Below are 23,743 nucleotides of genomic sequence, written 5' to 3' on the forward strand. Positions count from 1 at the left end.
ATATGATTCTGTTCCAAGGAGTAGAGTCGTAATTTAATTGACACTTTTTTTTAACAAGTGTTGTCGACATGGACGGTGGTGGAAAAAGTACCCAAAAAAGTTAATTGAGTAAAAGTACAGTTACTTTGCAACAAATGTAATTAACTAAAAGTCAAAGTATCCTTCTGGAAACCTACTTGGGTAAAAGTACAGAGGTGTAGCATCTTAACTCAAGTATCCAGCAGTATAAGGAGCCATTCTATGGAAATGTATGGTTAAACACCTGAGTTATCATAGGGCTCCGTTATTTTTCATAGATCTATCTATATAAGCCCCCCCACATAATTTGCATATCTATGCATATATACTTAGGTATATGTAGGTATATATGTGTGTGCGTGCATTATATACTATATACACACATACCATACATTTATATTTCAGATCTGGAAATTAAATGTTGTCTTAGCCTTCATTGGTAAAGCTAAAGAGTGACCAAATTAAATACAGAAGTCAAATTATAGAAATTATAAAAAGACAGAAAGCTTAAGACATATTACACAAAGTTATAGAAATAGAAAAGTGCATTCCACTAAGCCTTTTTATAAGCCAAAATATCAGGGTTGAAGCATTGCAGAGGGGATGGGGCAAAGCCTATATTCCCACTGAGTTCCTTTGAGTTTAAGTGCCTCAATGAAACTGCAAGTCAAACAATCACACCTTATTTTTAGATTCTTACTAGGAACTCCAGTGACTTCCAGCACGCAAAGAAAGTTTGCAGGTTAAGATGGGAGAAAAAAAATCCTTAATCTTGATGCAAGAACAACACTGTGCCAGAAATTTCTCACATCAGGGGGCTCTAACAAGGCTCCATGACCTGAGAAGTTTCAGCATATTGATAAGTACAACTTGTAGTAAGAACATAACAAAACCTGAGGGTGTTGCTAGATCATCAAGAATTGAATGAAAGGTAAATGAATTTCAGCTATCCAGCTAGACATCACCCACTGTGACTCATTTCCCTAAGAGACTCCTGGGAGAGCTGAGTTCAGTTATCTCCTCCGCACTGACCCACCTGCCTCATATTGGGGAAGCAGCAGCAGCAGCAGCCCCCATCTACCCCAAAAAATGAGCCAAACTTCTAAGCCAGCCAGGGAAGCAGGAAGAGAGGAGGACCAACAGCTGGTAGGGGAGGGGCACAATTTAAAGGTTCCCACCTCAACAAGTCAAGTGTTGTACTCCACTCCCCAGATTATAGTCCAGCCCTCCTCCTCTGTTCCCCTGAGGGACTCTCAGGAAGAAAAGGGAGTGGGTGGACTGAGACCTACTCCACACTAAACCACTAAATATTGAGTGTGTTCTGGTATGGCTGTGGTCTGAAGAAGTGGGTCTGTCCCACGAAAGCTCATCACCTAATAAATTATTTTGCTAGTCTTTAAAGTGCTGCTGGGCAGCTTTTTTTTTTTTTTGATAGTGTATAGACTAGCATGGGTTTCTCTCTGTTACTATTCCACGTAGCAGGGTTGATCTGCATCCAAGATAGCCAGCATACAGAGGGAAGCCACACACACTAGTACCCACCCCCAAACCCCAGCTAGCCAGAACACAGAGAACACAGACACACACTTCTTTAATCCCCACCAGACTCAGCCACCCACCTTGACTCTGAGCCTCTTCCAGCACGTCCTGTCCCACCCTCTTGCCATAGGGCATCTACACAGGGTCCTCTGCCCCAGGGAGAATGAGCAGCCCCTGCCCTGGGCACCCATTTTGCTGCTGCCACCAGACAGGATTAACTGAGACATATAAGTGCCACTGTCCTCCCTGTCCTTAGCTGAGATGCTGGGTTTGCCCCCTACCTAGATGGCTGGCCACAGGTAAAGTCACATGAGACTATTCATGTGCACCCTTCTCTGCACATCTCCCTCACAGCAGCTGTGGGCTCAGGTCTAGGGCTGGTAGTGCCTACATACATACTGGTTTTGACTGAAAAGGTGTTGATGCAGCTATGAAAACACTATTGAAAGGGTTCTTCTTTGGCAGGGTCATTGTGCTGGTTGGTAATTTAAAACAAATCATTACTGCATGATGCTTGGGTGATTGCACGTTCAGCTATGATTTAGCAAATTGGAATACTGGCTTGCACAACTGCTAGTAGGGTGATTAAAGTAGTGCGTAACTAAGCACTTTCAGATATGGTAGGTGACTAAGAAGAACTATATTTTCTTTTAAAAATGCTTGAGTAAAGCTACAAGATTCACAAAAATGAATTACTTGTGTAAACTACAAATCCTGAAAAAATGTACATGGGTACTGTAACTGAGTATTTCTATTTAGTTGCTTTCCACCTCTGAACATGGAAGCATGCCTTCTGGAATGGTGGCCAAAGCATAAATGGAGTTACAAATGTTTAGCATATCAAGCACATAAACACCTTTCAATACTGTCTTTGAACATGAGATGAAAATACCTTTTTTTGCTTTCGGGTGACATTGTAAATGAGAAGTAAGAAGCATTCTCTTAAGTAAATGTAGACTAACTTGTTTATGTTACTGATATGCTGAACAAGAAGTAGGACTGAGTGCGAACTTTTAAATTCTTAAATTCTGCATTATTTCAAGTTCAATTATGTAAAGCAATGCCAGAGTACCTCTCCGGGTATCGCTTTACATAATTGAACTGAAAATATAATTGCTTTACATAATTAATCATAATTAATAATTATAATCGCTTTACGTAATTGAACTTAAAAACTTGCACTGCCTCAGGCGCATCCTTGGAAAATCATGGAAAGACAGAGTGGCCAACATTGCCGTCCTCGAGTAAGCTGGAATCCCAACCATGCACACCCTCCTCAGGCAGCATCGGCTCTGCTGGCTTGGCCACATCCACAGGATGAATGATGGAAGGATTCCAAAAGACATCCTGTATGGTGAGCTAACCTCTGGCAAAAGACCTCCCGGACGCCCCCAGTTGTGTTACAAAGATGTCTGCAAGAGAGACCTCAGAGAGGTAGACATCAAGCTGGACAAATGGGAAGAACTAGCAGACGACCGCGGCAGATGGAGGCAGGGGTTACACAAGGGCGTTCAGAAGGGCGAGATGAGGATCAGACATCTAGCAGAGGAGAAGCGAGCGCACAGAAAGCACAATAAGGACTTGCCAGACACCCACCACATCTGCAAGAGATGCAGCAAGGACTGTCACTCTCATGTGGGTCTTCGTAGTCACAGTAGACACTGTAAATGAAGCCCTCAATTGAAACTATAAAGGGCGTGATCCATAGTCTATGCAGACTGAAGGATGCCTCCTACTACTACTATGTAAAGAAGAGCCTACGTTTGTAACTTGCGCTTTCACAATAGAGATTGCTCTACAGTTACTTGTAGAAGGTGAATTGAAAAATACTACTGCTAATCTTTTTTACAGTGCAAATATATTTTAATAAAAATAAAGTGAGCATTGTGGACTTTATATTCTGTGGTCTAATTTGAAATCAATAAATTTGAATATAGAAAAAAAGTCTAAAATAATTAATAGCAATTAACTAGTTTTGACCACATTGTTAAATAACGGAATAACAATTGAAATTTGTTTTGAATTAATTGCTTCAGTTACCTGTAATTAATTGACAGCCCTAATGTTAATGTCAGGTAACACGTATAGAAACAGAAAATGCTCTTTTGCTCTTCAGCTTTCCTGCAGTGACACGTTTGATAATGGTACTATGGGATGGTTGTGAAAAGAATATTTTCATTCTAAAGTGTGTTTTGTGTTGACAGTTTTGTCAGGAATACATTCAAAATGTCTTTGGATCCCATTGAAAAGTTAGAATCTCAGTTCAGTGACTAAGTGATGGCCACTCCATGAAAACTTTATTATATCTTTTTTTTAATCTTCTCAATCTCTTTCAGTCTCAGCAAAAATGCATTGTCATCTTTGCACTGGTGTGCTGCTTTGCGATTCTGGTTGCACTGATATTTTCGGCAGTGGATATAGTGGGAGAAGATGAGGATGGACTTTCAGAAAAGAATTGTAGAAATAACTGTCGGTAAGAGGTAACAAACAAAACTTCTCTTTTGGGGTGGGTGAAGACTTTGATGTGTTTATATAATAATGTTTAATTACAAAAAAAGAAAGAAAGAAAAAGACATGCCGGAGTATAATGTGGGTGGGGAGAATGCTTTTTTTCTATAACATTATGGTTGGCTTGTTAACTCTGACAAAATAAAAAGAATAAGAACTCCTACAGCTGGCTCTTTCTCCCTTGGGTACAGGCAGAATGAGTATTAAAGAGCCATAGGCTCTTCTGAAATAATTTTCTTTGGTCATCAGTGGCACCTTGCAGTCGGCCATTGACGCTATTGTCAGTTTTTTCATAATTCTGCAGTGCACCAGTCTGCATTATTTTGAATGTATCTATTTTAATGTTGTTTCTCTTGGAGACTCTTCTGAAAGCTAAACTTTATGCTGTGAAGATGTGACTTGTGGCTTTGAGAATAAGTGCATTGGCCAAACTGTGAAAGCTGAGAGAATGTGTACTGAGGCTGTTCACACAGCTGCTAGATCTTCTGAGCCCTCTCCCCAGACACTTTTGAGCAAGACTGACAAAGGTTCTGTAGCACTGTTGTCTTCAGTGTAACCAGGCTGTTCATTACACACACAGCCCTGTGCATACATTTTTTGGGAGAGCAAATGAGATGGTTCCTTGTAAAACACTCTGGGCACACCTGACTCACGTAACTAGAACAAGTGTGGTTGAGGGGTCATGGTGGCTGAGATGTCCTCAGATCTGTTAAAGAAAGTGCAGCCCAGCTGCAAATTTCTTTCAACCCTCGTGATTAGATTAGACAACTCTCTTTGAAGCCCTCTATTGACTCCTGTGTTTCAATCCATCCATGTCATGCCTCTTGTACTCAAGTTCAAGCCCCTTCACAACTATTGCCCTTAATGCCACCATTTTCAAGCAACAGTTGTCTGCTCCTACCACAGGCGTCTCCACTTCTTCTTCCACAGCCCACCTTACACATGGAATGTCCCTGCAGTTCTTAACAGCACTACCTTCCTCTCTTAAAACCCCTCCTCTAAAACCCACTTCTAACAGTATGCCGACAGGAATGAGGCAAGTGACAGTGGGGTAGCTACAGGGCCAGGCAGGGATAGTTGTATAGATAAATAAAATATGGGCATAGTTTACCACTTTGTATTAGATCTACCTGTATTTGCTGTCTTGTGTTGTGAGATGAGTGGCTCAAGGCCTGTCTGGACACATCTACCACAGACTAGTCCAGGGGTCAGCAACATATCTGTGGCGGAGTGCCAGGATTTGACCTTTTGACCTCTATGTGCAGTCTGAGGGATGGTGATATTTTAAAGTCACTAATAGTCCTACTTGCAACAGTTTCATTAGTAAATAAACTAAGATGCAGAGCTTTACCATGCAGGTCAGGGGTCAGCAACCTGCAGCTCCAGAGCCAGCTCTTTGTGGAGCCACTTGCGGCTACAGATGCTGCCACTGCTGACTCTTTTTGTGGCTTTCCCCTGGGAGAAAGCCATGGCACCGTGGGTAGGGAAGCTGCGCTCAGCTCCCAAGAGACCTCACCACCACCTCTTCCTCCTCCTCAGTGAGCTGCCTGGCTCCAGCTCAGGTAGACTCGGCCGCACCTCCCCCAGCTCTCCTGCTCAGTTCCACCAGTTGCTGTGCGAGCAGCTCCTGCCTTGCCCCCACTGAAATAATGGAAATCAATTTAATTGACTTAACAGCTGGCAGAGCAGTGGGAGGGATCCAGCTGTTAAATCAATTACACTGAGTTCCATTACAGCAGCACGGCAGGGCACGAGCTGCAAGTGGGGGGAACTGAGCAGGAGAGCTCTTTGACTTTACTCCTGACTTAGTCAGGAGTGCAGCCAGGGTTTCCCTGGGAGGCCAGTCCATCTGCCAGCTGGGCAAACATTGCCATGTTAAAGTGCTTAGTCCCCATTTCTTTGAGGACCTCCTCCTCCAGTCAGAGGCCCAAGAGGTCCCTGAGCTCCACCTCTGTCCAGGATGGGTCTTGCTTTTTTGGAGCTTGTCCAATCCCCTGCAAGCAGAGGGGCAGGTCCTGGGGCTCAGCTTCCGTGTGGCTATAGCAAACCTCTTTTTGATGGTGAGGATGGGATGCATCCATGTGTCCTGGTGTCTCAAGGCAGGAACTAGCCCTGCCACCTCATCCTAAAACTCTAGAGCCACCTGGTGTCATCCCATTCCTCCATCACCAGCTGCTCCCACCAATCAGAGCTACTGGCATAGCTCCATAGTCTGTGGGGCACATGGGGAGAGTGCCAGTGGGATTCCAGGTCTGAGGATTCCATGGCCATGGTAGGGGGGTAGGCCCCAGGAGAAGGTGAAGAGTGGCCACCACTGCTGTGGACAGCAGGGTGAGTACGCCATTGATGAGGGCCAACAGGAGATTTGGCTGCTGCTGGTGGTCTATGTGGCCTCAGTTGTTCTGTCCAATGCATGCACTCAGTCTGCAGGGCTCATGGCAGCTCTGCAGGCCCCAGAGTGTGCAGGGCAAGGGTGTTGGGAAGGGCCCTTTTAAGGGAGTGCCTGGCTTTGGGCCTGGAAGGCTTGTCTGCCATGTGACCCTGTCGACAGTGATTTCTGGCCCTTTCTTTCAAAAGGGTGCTTGTGGCAGTGTACATGCTCTCTTTTGAAAGAGCACCTTGCCCTTTGGAAAGGGCAGGTCAGAGATGCCACCCGCAGATCATGTGCAGACACTCTATTGTGAAAGGCAATCTTTCGTACTTTGGATTTTGAAAGAATGCCTTTCCAATTCATGCTGTAGTGTAGACATGGCTTTTGTGAATCATACTCATCTGTGTGCTATTCTGTTCAGAAGTCCAGAATCTAACCTTCACTCATGTAAATCCAGTTATGTTTAAAGTCAATGGATAGATCTACATAGCAAAGTTATTTCATCATAGCAGCCATTATTTCGAAATAACTATCCTAGTGTCTGTACAACACAACTGCTATTTTGAAATATTTTCAAAATAGCAGTTGGCTTATTTCGAAATTGGTAAAACTCATTTCATGAGGAACAGTGCCTATTTTGAAATAGCTATTTTGAAATAGGGGCTGTTTAGACAGGGAATAAACCCTTTTCCAAAATGAGTCGTCGTGTGTCCAATGGCTTCACTTCAAATTACGTTCTTTGTGTGTAGATGCTATATTTCAAAATAGCTAGGTGCTATTTCGAAATGCATTTTGTGTGAAGCAGCATTATTTCAAAAGAAGCTGTTCTGGAATAGCTTTTCCAGAATAGCTTATTTTGAAATAAGGCTGCTGTGTATACAGACCCAATGGGATTTCTCTGCATTTACAGTGATGAAATTGAAATCAGAATTATGACTGCATGATAGAATGGCATGTTTTAACAGCTACCCAGAAAACACACCGACACTGTCTAAATAATTTATCCAAGGCATTTCTAATAGGATCTGCCACTATAGTATCTAAGTGCTGACCACCTGATAAAAAGGAATGTGATCCATTCATCCTGGATGTCATGAAATTGGGCTCCCTTACGTATTTAATATATTGTAGATTTAACTAATATGGTGCAAGATCAATGGCTTCCCTGTGTCATGTCATTCGTGTGTTGGTAAGCACTTTGAATAAATAAGGCAAGAATTATTGTATTCTTACATTTCAGCTGTCTGAGTGCTTTTGCTGACATTCAGGAGCTGCAGCTTATATGTGCAGAATGCACTGATGCAGACTGGTGAGAAATCCAAAGCTCCCTTTTCTAGATGTGTACTCCTGTATAGTGTAAATTATGTATGTTCTTTGACTCAAGTTTATCTTTTAAATAGTTCAAGAAGCCTAGAGGTTGTGAATGGGACACGCTGCTGTTGCTCAGATGAACATCTCAAATTTTTGTTTAAGGCTCATGTGTCTTGAAAGTCATCTTCAACTTTGACATTTTTAGCGTAATTAATCTCAAAAGCCCAATATTAGATATGCCAAAAAACAGCAAGGTAAAAACAAAGATTTTGCCCAGCTTTTCTTGATGTTCATTGCCTTTTTGTCACTGCTGTGAGGAAGTGGAGTATTCACAGCTCCATTTAGTAATGTTTTATACCATTTACAAATGAGAAGACTCATCAGTGAGTCTCAGACCTCTTCTGCAAAAAGCATTTCAGTGTAACCTACATAAAATTGCTATTTGTTAATACAGATTCTCTATACAGGATGCTTCCTTCAATATCAGTCATGGCTTTGTTAATCATTTTATTTTTATTGTACAAAGACATTTATTGGGTACCTTTCACAAACAGTCTCAGTCTTCACTGCTGTTTGTATTCTTTTTGGAGTCTGTGCAACAAAAATGTGTCAATCAAGGGCTGTGGTTCATTTTGTATTTTTAAATGAACACAGACCAGATTTTGCTCAGCATATTAAAGGTAATAAAATTAACCACTTCTCAAGCAAATTGTGAAATACATACAAGCTTAATATTATTTATATTCTTTGAGCCACTCAGTGATGACCAGGATCATGCTGAAAATAAGCTTATTTGTGACTCTAGCTAGGATCAAATTGTTAGGGACTGCAAGCCATGGTCCATTCTGCTGGTTTAGCAATTGGACAGCGCTTAGTGTATGGGTGATATTTAAATAGGGTGTTTAATTTTAAAATATTGAAGTTAATTTACTTGCTCCTTCATTTCCAAAGTTCTAAAACAGCCCATTTCCCAACCCTCTAGATGCATCTAAAAAATTAAAAATACAAAGATCCCAATTAACAATTAAGAGAGAACAGACTCTTGCCAAATTAATTACCAGTCAGCCTCCTAAAGAGGAAAAGTTGAAAATCTCATCGTCAACCAGCTCTAAAATAGACACATGGCACTGCTAATTACCAAAATAAGCATACTTGTTTTGCTAAGTGCAGCATTCTGAAAGCCCCAAGAGAAAAAACATGTCTTGTGGAGGTGAATCCTAGAGGTGCTAAGAGATGCTAAGATGTCTTTACTGAAGACAATAAAAATGAACATGAAAAGTCATATTCAGGCAAAGGCCCAGTGAACAGATAGGTCCCTGCACCATGCCCTGAGAAGCAATAAACTCAGTCTCTGGCAAACCTGTAAAGGCAGCAGATTCTGGGTTCAATGAGGCTTCATCAGAAGTACTCTGCTGTTGGCTTCAAAGTGAAGTGTTAATAGAAAGTCAGCAGCTGAACTCAGTGGGTAAAAATATGTTAGGGCAGGTGTAAGAGATGCTTTTCTAACCTCTTCCATTGACTCTCACACTGATACACTCTTTATAATTAAAACCAGTGTGTTTTTTGTACTGGTTCTTGCCAGTACTGAGTACCAGCACCTCAGTAGCCTGAGCTGCAGGATTGGAGGGGAGGGGGGTTGCGAGCGGGGAGCTGCTTGAGTACCAGCTCCTCATTTAAAACACGAAAGGGTCTGCTTAAAAGTATTACTTTCAGTTTGATTGGACTGGCTCCTGAGAGATGCTGAGCACCTGCAGCTTCTGTTGACTTCAGTTGGCGAATAGAACTTTCAGAACCTCTAGGATTTGGCCCAATGAATCATACTTATTCCCTTATTCATTTCCAGGATATCTTGCTTAGATACACAGATACAGTAATCCCTCGAAATGCACAATGTCCAGTTGCACTTAGTTTACATTAACATGAGTTAAATGCACTCAAAATCCCCCTCTGCTTTGCCCTGGCTCAACTCTTCCACCCGGCCCACCCAGCCCTGGTTCAAGTCCCCTGCAAGTGAGGCTCCAGCTCACCCCTGCCCTGCGCAGCTCCAGTTCAAACCACCCCGCGTGGCCATGCTTCAACCCCTGCCACAGAGCCCTGGTTCAAACACCCCCCACCCCAGCTCACTCCCCTGGTGCCAGCTCAACCCTCCTACCTAGCCCACACAGCCCTGGTTCAAACAGTGGCTCTGGCTCACTCCCCCGGCCCACATGGCCCCAGTTCAACCCCACCCCTGGTTCAAATAACCCCCACCCCAGTTCAACCCTACCCTGTGTGGCTCCAGCTCACCCTCCCTGTGCAGCTCTGGCTCATCCCCTCCCCCGCCCCCGCCCTGTGGCCCTGGTTCAAATCCCCCTGGACCCCGTTCAAGACCCCCTGCCCACTCAGCTCTGGCTCACCCCTCCCAGCACACGTGGCTTTGGCTCCCCTTCTGCCCACTCCCATATGGCTCTGGCTCCAGCTTACCCCCTGCCCTTGCGTGACCCCAGCTTAACCGCCCCCCAAGGGGATGTGCAGCCATGGTTCACCATCCCACCACCCCCCTGCAGCCCTAACTCACCCCAGGCTCAACCCCCTGCCTCCACCAATGTCCCCAGCCCACAGCCAGGCTTAACCCTCACCAGCTGCCCCCGCAGCCCGAGGACTTGCCTTTCAAACAGAGCCCCAGGTGCTCCTGCTGCTTCCTGGGTACAGAATGTGTGTTCTGCCAGGTAAAAATGTGCCCCCACCCCGACTTATGTGAAATTTGAGTTACACAAGGGCATAACTCAAGGGACTACTGTGTTGTTTTTATTTTAAATAACACTTTTTGGAACTTAGTAACATGTATTTGCACTTTTGAAGTAAAAAATAGAAAGCCATTTTCAAAATCAGTCGTCTCATGTCAGAAAGTTGATGTGGTCTGCTAGCTGTTTTTGGTTACAAATTTTTCTCCAGAGACACATCTCGGAATATTGTTGAAGGGTACTGACAGATGAGGATAGTTAAAAGGAGATCCTTAGCAGACTGGGAACTCTGCCTAACTTGGTGCAGGTCCGTCATGCAGCGCATCTATACAATTAAATTATTGTAATTTGAAGACAGAACTCCTTAATGTCAGAACCATTATTAATAAATCTTTATTAGTTCGTGATGTGCTTTTAGCCAAGACATTACTTCCTTTACTGAAACTGGCTGGTAGTTCTACAGTAGAATTATCCAGGGGAAGAAAAATGGCAAATCGTAATAGTGAAATATGTTCTTTGTGTCTCAGATGGCTAAATTGAGGTGTTACAACAAACCTCAGTCTGTTGCCTACAGCACCATCATTTACATGTGACTCATACTCCTGCTTCTGGTGACAGAGGTAGCTGGGGCTTCTGCAGAGCTTGGAGCACCTTTACCTCTCCAGGTTTTCAGTGGTTGTGTACAATGGCAGCAGCCATTGACTGAAGTGTCCGAGTGCTCCTTTCAGGCACTTTGGAAAGGTGTATGTACAGCAGTATGGGAGAGGAGAAGAGGGGAAGATAAGCAATGAGGAGCCTTTGCCTGTGTGTCTAAGGGCACACTGGACAGGGGTTGTGGTGAAGTTTTTGATTTGTTTGTTTCAAGAGCTCACTTAAAAGCAGACCGATCTTCCGATCCGCTCTGTCCATAGAAAGCTGCCACGCACTCCAGCCACTTTGTCAACTGAACTGGCCCCCAAACCCCAGAACACAGGGTCACATGGCTGCCAAGCCCTTCTGGGATCTCTGGCCAGGCTTGCCATTAAAGGGCCCCTGACCCGTGCCCTGCCAAGGCGTGCCTACCTCCTTGTGGGAAAGCAAAGCTGATGCAGGGCTCCCTAGCTGCCTGTGAGAGACCCAGTGCTTTCCTGACCTCAAGGATGCCATGGCAGCCTCCGGCCTCACTCTGGACTGATGACCAGCTGCTGCATGTGCTGCCACTCATCCTGATGGCCATCTTCCTCCACTTCTGTGGGGACAAGCCTGCCGGCTAGCCACCCCAAGAGCTACCACTCCGTGGGCAACCAATTCGGTGTCAGGAGGCCCACCGTTGGGGCTGTACTCTTGCAGGTAAGGCTCTCCTGGGTCACAGGCCCTGCACAGGGGGACAGAAAGGGGAAAGGGGATGGGGAGGGAGGATCCCACCAAGGGGAAGCCTTGGGAGGCAGGGGTAGGGGTGTGAGTGGGGGTGAGGGATGTGGGGAAGACCAGTCCAAAGGACTTTGTCACCCCACCATCAGCCCTGCTGCTGGGGGATGCCTCGCGGGGGGGCCGTGGAGAACTTGGGGAAGAGAGAGGATGGGAGGGGCAGGGGAATCCGCTAGGGCCCACGGTTGCTCTCTCCCATGGTCTCTTACATGCGTGGCTGGTCTCCTCCCTTCATAGGTAGTGTGGGCCATTAACACGCTCTGGCTTTGCATGCTCAGGAACATCATTGACCTCGGCATGCTCATGGCCAGCTTCAGTGCTCTCAGCTTCTCCAATTGTTTCAGGGTGATATACGGAACCCACATCCCCATCTAGGCCCCGAACCACCCTGCAGCATGGTGCATCACTTGGAAGGGCTATTCCTTCATCGGTCTGCAGGCCTTGTACATTTATGTCAGGTGGTTGGGCTGGACCCATAAAGTCAGGGTGTTCTGCAACTCTGGTCTGTGCCAGAGGATGGAGGCAGGCACCTACTTCCCCCACAAGGAGCTAGCTGTTGAGGACATGGACATGCCTGTGTGTGTGGTGGGGGAAGCAGCCTACCCACTCAGGCCCTGGCTCATGAGGGTGTACAATGGGTACCTGGACCCCACCTAAGTACAGTTCAACATCCACCTCAATTGAGCGCGCACCCAAGTTGAGTGTGCCCTGGGGTGCCTGCAGGCTAGGTTCCATTGCTTGCTGACATGGCTGGACATCGGAGCTGTGTCTACACGTGCATGCTACTTCAAAGTAGCGGCACTAACTTCGAAATAGCGCCCGTCATGGCTACACGCGTCGGGCGCTATTTCGAAGTTAACTTCGACGTTAGGCGGCGAGACGTCGAAGTCGCTAACCTCATGAGGGGATCGGAATAACGCCCTACTTCGACGTTCAACGTCGAAGTAGGGACCGTGTAGACGATCCGCGTCCCGCAACGTCGAAATTGTGGGGTCCTCCATGGCAGCCATCAGCTGGGGGGTTGAGAGACGCTGTCTCTCCAGCCCGTGCGGGGCTCTATGGTCACCGTGTGCAGCAGCCCTTAGCCCAGGGCTTCTGGCTGCTGCTGCTGCAGCGGGGGATTCATGCTGCATGCACAGGGTCTGCAACTCGTTGTCGGCTCTGTGGATCTTGTGGTGTTTAGTGCAAGTGTGTCTGGGAGGGGCCCTTTAAGGGAGCAGCTGGCTGTTGAGTCCGCCGTGTGACCCTGTCTGCAGCTGTGCCTGGCACCCTTATTTCGATGTGTGCTACTGTGGCGTGTAGACGTTCCCTCGCTGCGCCTATTTCGATGTGGTGCTGCGCAACGTCGATGTTGAACATCGACGTTGCCAGCCCTGGAGGACGTGTAGATGTTATTCATCGAAATAGCCTATTTCGATGTCGCCACATCGAAATAGGCTACTTCGATGTAGGCTTCACGTGTAGACGTAGCCCGGGGGAGCAGAATGTTCCCTACATCGTGGCTCCCTGCTGTGCCCACCACAATCTCATGGAGGTTAACGGGGAGGCCTTCCTCCCAGGTTGGGGGGCAGCTGGTGGAGACACCTATGAGTAGCCAGACACAGCTCTGGCCCACCAGACACATGGGAACAGGGGCATCCAGGGGCCCCTATGGGAGGGCTTTGCCCATGGCCCCCCAGTAACCCTCCCCGGACTCTTCCCATGGGGACCTTGGGTCTGCAACCCTATCCTGTCCCCACCACAACCACCACCCCTCCGTTATTCCCCTCAACCCGCTGACTCCTCCCCAATGAAGAGGGACATGGGAGTAGTGAAAACAGAACTTTTACTAACATGAAAGTAAATGTATGTCATAAACCACTTTTTCGCTAACAAACTATTTACATATATATACAGTGGGGTGTCTTGGGATGGTGGCTGGGCAAATATCAACTTGTCCAGAGGGTCTTGGGGCAGGGGCTGAGTGGCATCTCAACTTGGGTGGGGAGGCTTGGGACAGGAGTAGAGGGCATTAGTCCAGGGATGGTTGGAGGGCCACAAGCCCATGGGGGAACAGGACCTCAAGCAGCATTGGCCATAGGATCCCCTTCTGCCATGGATTGGGGTCCCTGTCAGGACTGGGATGGGGCAGGAATATGGTGAGGTACAGTCGGGGAGGGGCCAGGCCAGTAATGACCTTGCAGAGAGAATCGGGGGGCCTGGGTATCGGGGACTGGGTAGGGTGGAGGGACCTGGGGGCAGGGAGCTTGCTGCAGGCCTGTAGCAACACCTGGGGAATGGGGTTGGGAGAGGAAGGGGCAGGAGGGAGAGCAATGGCAATGGGAGGAAGGGGGAGCAGGAGCTATGGGTGTGAAGGCCTGGGCCATCCCAGACTCCCGGGATGGGGTTTATCCTTGCCATCAACTGGTCCCAGGTCTGTGCCCACTCCTGTCACCACTCCTGGTCCTCTCACAGCTGCTGCTCCAGGAGGTCATTTTGCTGCCAGAGTGAGGCTGTGTGTGCCCAAAGAGTGTCATCATCTGCCCAGTGAAGGCCCCTCTGGTTGTGGCTGCACCCTGGTGGTGGTGGTGGCGGGGGTGCCATCCTTCTGGGGTGCTGCTTTTGGGCTGACCGGCTCTGGGATCAGGGTGAGGTTGGCTGGTCCTGGTGATGTGGTTGGGCTGGCCTGGCCCTCAGACAGTGCAGTTTTAAGGAGATGGGGGAGACAGTGAGTCCTTCTGGCAGCACAGACCCCAAGACCACATATCCTACCCACCACAAGCAGCAGCCTCCAGCCCTCAGGCCATGGGATGGGGCAGTCTCAGGAACCTATGGTATCTCGGGGACCAGGCTGACTGCTGTGCCCCTCTTCCCCCACCCAATGGGGTAGTGGCCTGAGGGGGGGGGGGGTGTCCAGCCACAGAGGGGTCCTGGCATGGGTGGTGGGTGAGCCAGGTGCAACCTGGCCCTTTCCAGGGCCCCACCCCCAAGCATGCAGCCCATGGCACTGTCCATGGGGGACAGATGCTTACTGTCACCTGTGAGCATGCCCTGAGCCAAGGGCCAGGCTCTTTGGTGGTGTGTCTGGGGTCAGGTTATTGCCTGCGTGGCTGCCCCACTCCCAGCCATGTGGCCACCCATGCGGGTAGAAGTGGGTTGGCGTCCATGCCCAGGGACTGCCTGCTGGGTCAGGATGGGACGTGCTGCTATGAAGATGGTTGCACATGCGGGGCCTGCTGTGTGGGTTCCTGCCCATTGGCCTGTTGAGGTTAATGGCACTCTCCATCAGCATCCTCTCCCCCCACCCCATGGGGTACTCGCCAGACAGTCCTCCAAAGACATCCGGAGAGGCTCAGGACATCGCCTCACTTGAGAGGCCTGAGTCCAGGGCAATGGCGAGCGTCCCCTGGCTGGACTCAGGGTCCAATGGCGGCTCCAGCTGTGGCTCTGGGGGAGTTCCCAGCTGCTCCAGCTGTGGCTGCGTTGTGGGGGTCTCCCCCACCATGTCAACAGCCTCTCAGCTGGTGGTGCCATCCTAATCCCCCCAGGAGCTGGCGTCGCTCTGTGCAATAGGGGTACGTGGCCGACCCTGCCCCGACCTCCGTTGTGCATCCTGGGCCCACACATATTCCTGGCAGAGCTCCTTCACTTTGGCCCGCACCTGCTCCAGGGTGTGGCTGCAGCGAGGTGGGCATACCCTGCAGCATTCTGGTGCTTTGCCATGGGGTTGAGGAGTATGGCTTCCTCACCCAAAAGGGTCAAGAGGTCCTGGAGCTTTGGCCTGGACCAGGAGGGGGCCCGCTTCTTTCACCCCCCTGGACAGGTCCTGGGACCCCTTGGGCATGTCCTGAGAGAGGCCAGGAGGTGTCGGGCAGCCTCTGCCATTATTCTGTGTCTTGAGTACTGGCTGAGAGGCATGGAGCTAGCAGTGTGGTGGGTCTGCTGCTTGCATGCTCTCAGCTTTCTGCCATGGGGTTTCCAGGGCTCCCTGCACCTTTAAAAGAAGCTAGAGGCAGAGAGTAGAGAGGTGTTATTGCGGTAGAGAGGGCTTCTCCCAGGTCCAGCTGCCCAGTGCCATGGAGGACTTCTTTATCAACAAAAGGGCCCCCTGGAGCATCTTCATGGCTTTTTTTGTCAACAGAAACTGCCAACAAAGATGCTCTTCCTCATCACAGAGAGGCAGAACGCTGTCAGCGGAAAGGCCAAGTTTTATCAGGAGGCTGTTGACAAAACCCATTTCGCTCTGTGGATTTTGTTGACAAAAACCCAGTTTTGTAGAAAAAAAAACTCTCTTGTGTAAACATAGCCTGTGAGGATTTACACATCCTTTAGATTGAATCCTTTCACATGTACCTGTGGATGCAGAGAGTCTTTGCTGGGATACTGCAAGATGCTAGGGTTCACTTATATCCTGGGCAATGGTAAAATAAAATAGTTTAACACATATATATTTATTGTTACTTTATTCTTGGATTCTGAGAAACTAAATAGAAGTCCATGACTTGTTTTTATAAACCTCTCTTATATGTCCTCTAATATAACGAAAGCAAGGTTTTATGACATTCAGTGGGAAGACTGCAGTGATTACTTGCGTGGCATTGTCTTAGAACTGGTCTGTCTCTGCATTGTGATGATGTGGGCAGTGAGTTAAACTGATTGTGTGGGATTTTTATTTATTGGTTTTATTTTTAACATACAAAATGTGACAGGCATAGTAACAGACCAGCTAGACAGAACAGGATGTTCATGATTTTGAAAACATGCCTGTTAAAGAGCAATTTAAGATTTCTGTTTACAGTACATTTAATCCAAGCAGCCTAAAAATGCCTTCTCCTATTCTGAGGGAAGAGTTGTAGAAATCCTTGTTTTTAAGATTACCTTTATGAACTCTCATTCTTATTTTTGCACCAGTAGCAAAAAGAGAGTCCTGTGGGCTTGAAGGGTGCATTTGGCAAGCTGGTCTGTCCCCTGGGCTCCTCTTGTAATCAAAGCCCCTCAATGGAGGTGTTATAGAACCTTGCAGGAGTCAACCAGTAAGCACCTGCATTTTTTTTTTTTTGTTTCTAAGAGGCTGTATGAAAGCTGAATGGCTATTGATTTTAACAAACCTGTAAGTTTAGAGAGTACATTGCTCCAGCTTCTTTAGCTGTATAATATAATCAGGGTATAGGTCTTTTTTTCTTGCCCAATCCTATGCAAAACAATTTAAAAAGGAGAAAATAAGAATAAAAATGTTTTACTGAAGTGCCTTGCTCAAGGCCCGATCCCATTAATGTGAACAGAAAGATGATCATTGACTCAATTAGGTGAGCAAGACTGGTCATTAATTAGTTTTCTCTGAATTCATGAGTCATTGTCTTTCTTAGAGTTTTTGATGAACCCAGTGGTTTCCAATTGAGTTTATTAAGATGAAGTGCCTGTTTAGTACCTTCCAAAGAGTAAGTTTTTCTTATTACTCTGCACCACTTGGCTGTGGACAACGGAAATTTCCATGTTTTTTTTTCCCCTTGGGACTGTCTATGATTGTAAGTAAGGCTTGAAGGAGATCTTCCCTGATCTCTAATGATGAGCTATGGCAAAAAAAACCTTCAGAGCTAAACTATATGTACATGGACACACCAACTCTGCCTAGGTATCTAACCAACAACCATGTTGCCCACGTTGTCAATTTTTGCTGGTGGTTTGTTATAAATCCTTTTAGTATTGACTGTGAGGAGGAGGGGTGGGGACATAATGGGTGCGTCTACACTAGCCGGCTACTTTGAAGTAGCTGGCACAACGTCGAAATAGTACACATCGTGTCTACACGCACCGTGCGCTATTTCGATGTTGAAATCAACATTAGGTGGCGAGACGTCGAAATTGCTATTCCTATCTGAAGATGGGAATAGCGCCCTACTTAGACGTTCAGTGTCGAAGTAAGGTGTGTGTAGATGATCCGCGTCCCGCTACGTCGAAATAACAGTGTCCGCCATGGTGGCCATCGGCTGAGGGGTTGAGAGACGCTCTGTCCAGCCACTGCAGGGCTCTATGGTCGCCGCGTGCACCAGCCCTTAGCCCAGGGCTTCTTGCTGCTGCAGCTGGGGGTCCATGCAGCATGCACAGGGTCTGCAACCGGTTGTCGGCTCTGTGGATGTCGTGCTGTGCAGGGCGAGTGTGTCTGGGGGCGGCCTTTTAAGGGAGTGACTTAGGGCTTTGCTGGCCCCGTATTTCAACGGGGAGTGCTTGTGTGTGTGGATGCTCCGCATTTCCTTCCGGGGGGGCTCCTTTCGATGTTCTCCGTCGCTACTTCGACGTTGAACGTCGATGGCCCCAGCCCTGGAGGACGTGTAGACGATACGTGTCGAAGTAGCCTATTTCAATGTTCTTACATCGAAATAGGCTACTTTGACGTAGTGTGCTAGTGTAGACGTAGCCAATGAGATTTTGTTTTCTTTATTTGTGAGTGAAGGGCAACAGAATTGTACTTAGCCTGTCATGGTTGAGGGGCAGTGTTCTCTGTGTGAGCTGAGTGTTTGGGTGGGCATGCAGGAGAGATTCAGGTACTGCCAGCTGGTGGCGTGGGCTGTGCCTAAAGGCCAAAGGCACCATTTGACCTGCCTCTATCCACTGTTTAAAGACTGATCTATTTTGGTTCATCTGATAGTCTTTTGTTTTTTTAAGTGATCATTAGAGTCACTGATAATCAGATATAAGTGGTAAGGCTTAGACGTGCTGTGGGACAGCATTTCTGTGGAAGAGAGTGCACATCCTGCGCTTGCATTGAGGGCACCCACTAGCAGATGAAATCACTGAAAGCGGGGTGTAACTTCAAGACACTGACTCGCAGAGGCAAGTGGCAGCAGGAGGTAATGGCTCAGATGATGGAGCAGACAACGGCATGATAGACTGAATGGTTGCATGACAAATAGCAGATGAGTGAATGCAGTTGCAACAGCGGCAGAGGGAACAGCAACAACCATAAGCCAGTTGCATCACTGGTGGTAGCAGCAAAGGCATTGATTGATGCTCCTTCCCTGCACACACACCAGAAATGGGAGATGAACTCACGTGAATGCACCTGTGAGCTGTGGGTCTTCACTGACCAAGGGCAGCAGCTGTGAGTGGTTTTTGGGTATTAAAGGGACATTTGCTTTTTAGACTTTCACACTAGAAGGTGAAAAATGGAGGCAGAGGACATTGCCCAGTACACTCTGGGATGAAAGTTTTGCTCAGGGTCAGATATGGTCAAATCATAGTTAAGATGTAGCACTTTAAAGACTAACAAAATGATTTATTCAGTGATGAGCTTTTGTGGGACAGACACACTTCATTAGATCGATCTCATTTCCAATACAGACGGACATCTATGAATACAGAGGACAAAAAAAAAAGCGCAATAAAAACTGACAAATCAAATACATAGGACTGAAGTAGGGGGATGAGAAGAGGGGGGATGTTTATTTTCCTGGTCCTCTGTATTTATAGATGTCAGTTTGTATTGGAAATGAGATTGATCTGATGAAGTGGGTCTGTCCCACAAAAGCTCATCACTGAATAAATCATTTTGTTAGTCTTTAAAGTGCTACATTTCTGCTGTTTTGTTTTGTTGAAGTACAGATTAACACGGCTACCTCTCTGTTATTGCGGTTATGATGAGTTCCCAAATTAATGCTGTTGCAGTCAAAAGTTATCTCAGTTTCATCACTGGGTTCTGTGAGTACAAAACACTCTGACAAGATATCTGTTAACCACAAACAGTTTATTGCCCTGACTGGCTTTAGCAATAAACACTTAGCTGAAAGGAAAAACATGTTAGGAAAGCGGCATCTTACATCTCTTTGGCAAGCTAGGAGCCCTGGTCAGCTGCGGATGAACAGGAGTTCTGTCGTCTTCTGAGGCACCGGTGCCATGGGCTATCAGTGAGGTCCAAATTGCATTAGTTCCTGTGTTGGTTATATACAGTTTCTCTGCATCATTATAGAGTTCTGTTAGGTCACTCATTACTACTTATGGTATTTCCTTAGCTGTCAGTTACTGATCTGTTATTGGTTCTGTTACTTTTTGTTCTTTAACCCTGCTCACGTGTTTACCACTTCTCATCATACAATACGGTTGCACATTTGTGTCCTTCCTTTACTCTCTATTTAGAAATTGTTCTGCTACAATGCCACCACTTACCTTGTTTGGTAGTTTTTCCCTGAGGCTTATTCCTGGCTCATTAGACATGGTGTGTGGGGGTGTGTGGGCCACATCGGCCCTAAGCTTTCACGTACAAAGTTCTTCCACAGTTGACCACTGCATTCTATCCCTGGGTGATGTGGCCACACATCTCACCCATTGTGCTCTGGTTGGGGTGCCAGTCATCCTAAGATGACCTGGCACTGCACCTGTTGAATCAGGAGTGACATATGGTGGGCCAGACGACTTACATAGCACATTAGCACAATGATTACAATACAGATGAATACAAAACCTACTAATACAATAACAATTGGATGGAGGACCAGGTTAAATATGCTGGTCCAGGAGGAGCTGTACCCAGAAAAAATGTTATACCAGTGGTGTCCTGACACTGATTCTAGTTTGCTGTGAGCTTAAGGAGTTTTCCATTTTGGTGTATTATAAGGAGGCTGGATGTTTTTTCATTTGCAAGGGCTTACTTATAATTCTGTATCATTTTATTAAGGGTTTGGATCTGGTCCCACACAGTTTGCCATTTTGGTCCCAGAAACAGGGTCCAATTTGGGGGGAAACATTTTGTCCAGAGCCTCAGATGGCTGGTATACAGGCCTGGCATAAATTTGACCTCCAGCCTCTAGGGCAGAGGCGTTACATTTACATTCATGGACCTGGGGTTGACTGGGTGTTTGATCATTCCAAATAACAGTGATAGTGGATACTACACACAAGCACCCCACATGATTAGTGAGTACCACAGTGGTCTGATTAAATACACCATCCATAACACATTCTCCCACAGCATCAGTTTCTAATCTGAGGGTCCAAAACTTTGTGTTTAAAGGGACACATCCATTCATTTTGAGCCCACTGTTCACAGCTTGGTTGTCTAATAATTGCCCTTCTTGGGTAATCCAGTGAGCTGGGCTTCAGGGCATCCAAACCCAGCATCCTAGTGTCACAGGGATTGGGGTGTACTCATACACAGGGATAACTTCATCACAGGAAACATATCTAAGATGGATATACCCCCTCAAGGGTCATATGATTCCTGAGGAGTTTATTTTCACAAAATGAGGTTTACACTCTGGGCATCATTGTTTACATGTGGTGGAGATTAACTCAGGACTACCTGACCTCACCCAGAATGACCTATGTTCTTACTGAGTTATAGCAAATGTTTGCATAGCGGTACAACTGATGGGTAAGGCTGTTTCATTTGTTAGATTGACTGCTCCTTGTACTAAAGCCTCCAAAATTTGTGACATTTGGAGCAGAGGTTTGCTAGGTATTTCAAGGGTACGGATTTGGGCTTCCTGGTAAGCAGTGTTAGCCTGTGCCTGGCCCTTTATGGCCTGGCTAATAAGTTTCCCATTATGGCCAGTTTATTGCAGATCACTTCAAGGTCCATGGCATTAAGGGCAGCACCTGCAGTCTCTAGTGAGCCTAAAACAGTTCCTGCATCTCACTTTTGTCTATTACCCTGGGGAGCGCCTAGCTAGGCAGGCAAAATGGGAAGGCCCCACCATTTACACCATGGGTTTAAATGTGTGATGTTTGTTTCCCATACTATGTAGATGTGTCATTCAAAGAAGGTGCTAGGAAAAACAAAGGTCTTGGGTGTTCTAGCCCTTAAAATGGAAGGTAAGGGCTACATGGTGGTCTGGTCAGTAGATACCCAGAAGGTGAGGCTTCCCCACAACTTATATCCCAGCCTCTGTCCCTGATCAGGCTTGGGGATGTCAGTGTGGTCATAACAGGTTTCACTGCAAACTGCTTCCCAGGTGCTATCTGGGTGTGAGTACCTGCACGGGTCACCATCATTACTGCACACCACCCCTATAAGTATTAACACAAATGTTACCCACAATTCATCTGTAGAATTGTGGATGTAGGAGCCACCTTGGCTGGTCACCTCATTTCCATGTACCTCAGTTATACACACACTGTCCTCCACCACCAATGTCCACTTTATCCCTGGTTTCACAACAACCTGCTAGTGGAAAGTCACATTGCAGGAGGCATCTGGAATACGGATTCCTTGATGGATTGTCCCCAAATAGCAGATCTGGGCCACCCTGTGGTGTTGAACCATACACACCAATGGGCACCATAGTCAGTGATGATATTCTGTTGCTTGGTCTGGGGTCTAGATTGCATACTGGTATTCCAGGAGTGGAGGATCAGGCATTCAGATACAAATACTACTTGTGTGAATGAGAGGCATGACCCATTTGGCCAGGTCTGGGAGGACTTTTTCACCATCCCTGGGGTAGGCTGACTGCAAACTGGGAAGCAGGAGCACCCATCATAACAACTGCTTGATGATAATGTTGATATGTTCCCCCCACCATGTACCATCCTGCAGCTTGTTATGACTACCATTTCTGTATCTATCTCGTTTCTACCAGCATTATCAAAACGGCAGTCTGTTGCTTGGCACACATACATTTTTTCTCCTCTTTGCAAGTTCTTAACAGCAGATTTCAATAAGTTAAAGGAGGAAAATGTTATATGGTTAGAATATTTGTTGCCCTGTGCGCAGGGTTAGAACTTTCCAGTGATTTATTGACTATGTTACCTCCTTAAGCTGTACCGCTTCCTGCTGTAACCACTCTTCACATGCACAGTGAAGGGCACTTAAGAATAACCTTCCAGCCTGATGCACCCCCTTATCCTTCTTTTGCACTCCCAACACCTCCAGCACCTTTTGGATACCAGGGGGACTGACCCCATCAGTTAGCTCCCACTCGAACAGCATGTCAGGCTTTCCATCATACCAAAACTGAACAACCGAACCCCAAGCTGATGTGCACGGCCTGCCTGGAATTTGGCGCTCTACCCTATCCTCTCCCTTGCCTTGCTGCATTCTTTTTTTCTACATGCTGAGTGAAATGTACTTATAGAACCCTGCTTTCTGCACCAATTGTTGCAGTCAAAAATTATCTGAGGTTCGACACTGGGTTCTCTGAAAACATGCTGACATCTGTTAACCACAAGCAGTTTATTGCCCTGACCGGCTTTAGCAATAAAACCTTAACTAAAAAGCAAAAGCATGATAGGAAAGCAGTATTTCACATCCCTTTGGCAAGCTGGACACCCCAGTCGGCTGTGGACGAGTGGCAGTTCTCTAGTATTCTGAGGCACCGGTGCCATGGCCCATCGGGGAGGTCCAAATTACATTTGTCTCTGTGTTGGTTATATACAGTTTTTCTGCCTCATTATACAGTTCCGTTAGGTCACTCATTACTATTTACAGTATTTCCTAAGCTGTCAGTTATTGATCTGTTCTTGGTTCTGTTACTTCTTGGTCTTTAACCCTGGTCACGTTTACCACATCTCATCATACAAGATTGTTGCATGTTTGTGCCCATCCTGTTGTCTCTATGTACAAATTGTTCTGCCACAATGCCACTGCTTATCTTGCTTGGTAGTTTTTCCCTGAGGCTTGCTCTTGGCTCATTAGACGTGGGATGGAGGGTGCATGCCACATCACCCTTAAGCTTTCAAGTTCAAAGTTCTTCCACAAGTGACCAATACAAATGCCAAGTTACTTTCCTCTTCTAATTAAGTTTTTCTCTGCTAAATATAGACCCCTTGAATGTGAGTTGGGAAGTACTGCCCCTTAAAGGCACCCAAGTGTGAGGTTTAAGCTTTCCGGGTTACTGGGTGGGGGCCCAAGCCAGTTCTGTTGTATTGTTAAGAGGCACCTGTGGATATTGAATCC

General features: G+C 46.8%; 1 protein-coding gene across 2 annotated transcripts in view; it reads left to right on the forward strand.

Moving 5' to 3' along the window:
- PLD5 (phospholipase D family member 5) overlaps nucleotides 1-23,743 on the forward strand; it is a 331,439-nt gene that overhangs the window by 118,122 nt on the left and 189,574 nt on the right. For both annotated transcript variants that reach the window (XM_074988635.1, XM_074988633.1), the window contains exon 2: nucleotides 3,894-4,030. In XM_074988635.1, coding sequence (XP_074844736.1) covers nucleotides 3,894-4,030 — 137 coding nt within the window. The remainder of the gene's footprint in view (nucleotides 1-3,893; nucleotides 4,031-23,743) is intronic.

Source organism: Carettochelys insculpta, chromosome 3 (assembly GCF_033958435.1).
Source record: "Carettochelys insculpta isolate YL-2023 chromosome 3, ASM3395843v1, whole genome shotgun sequence".
NCBI classification, from domain to species: domain Eukaryota; kingdom Metazoa; phylum Chordata; order Testudines; family Carettochelyidae; genus Carettochelys; species Carettochelys insculpta.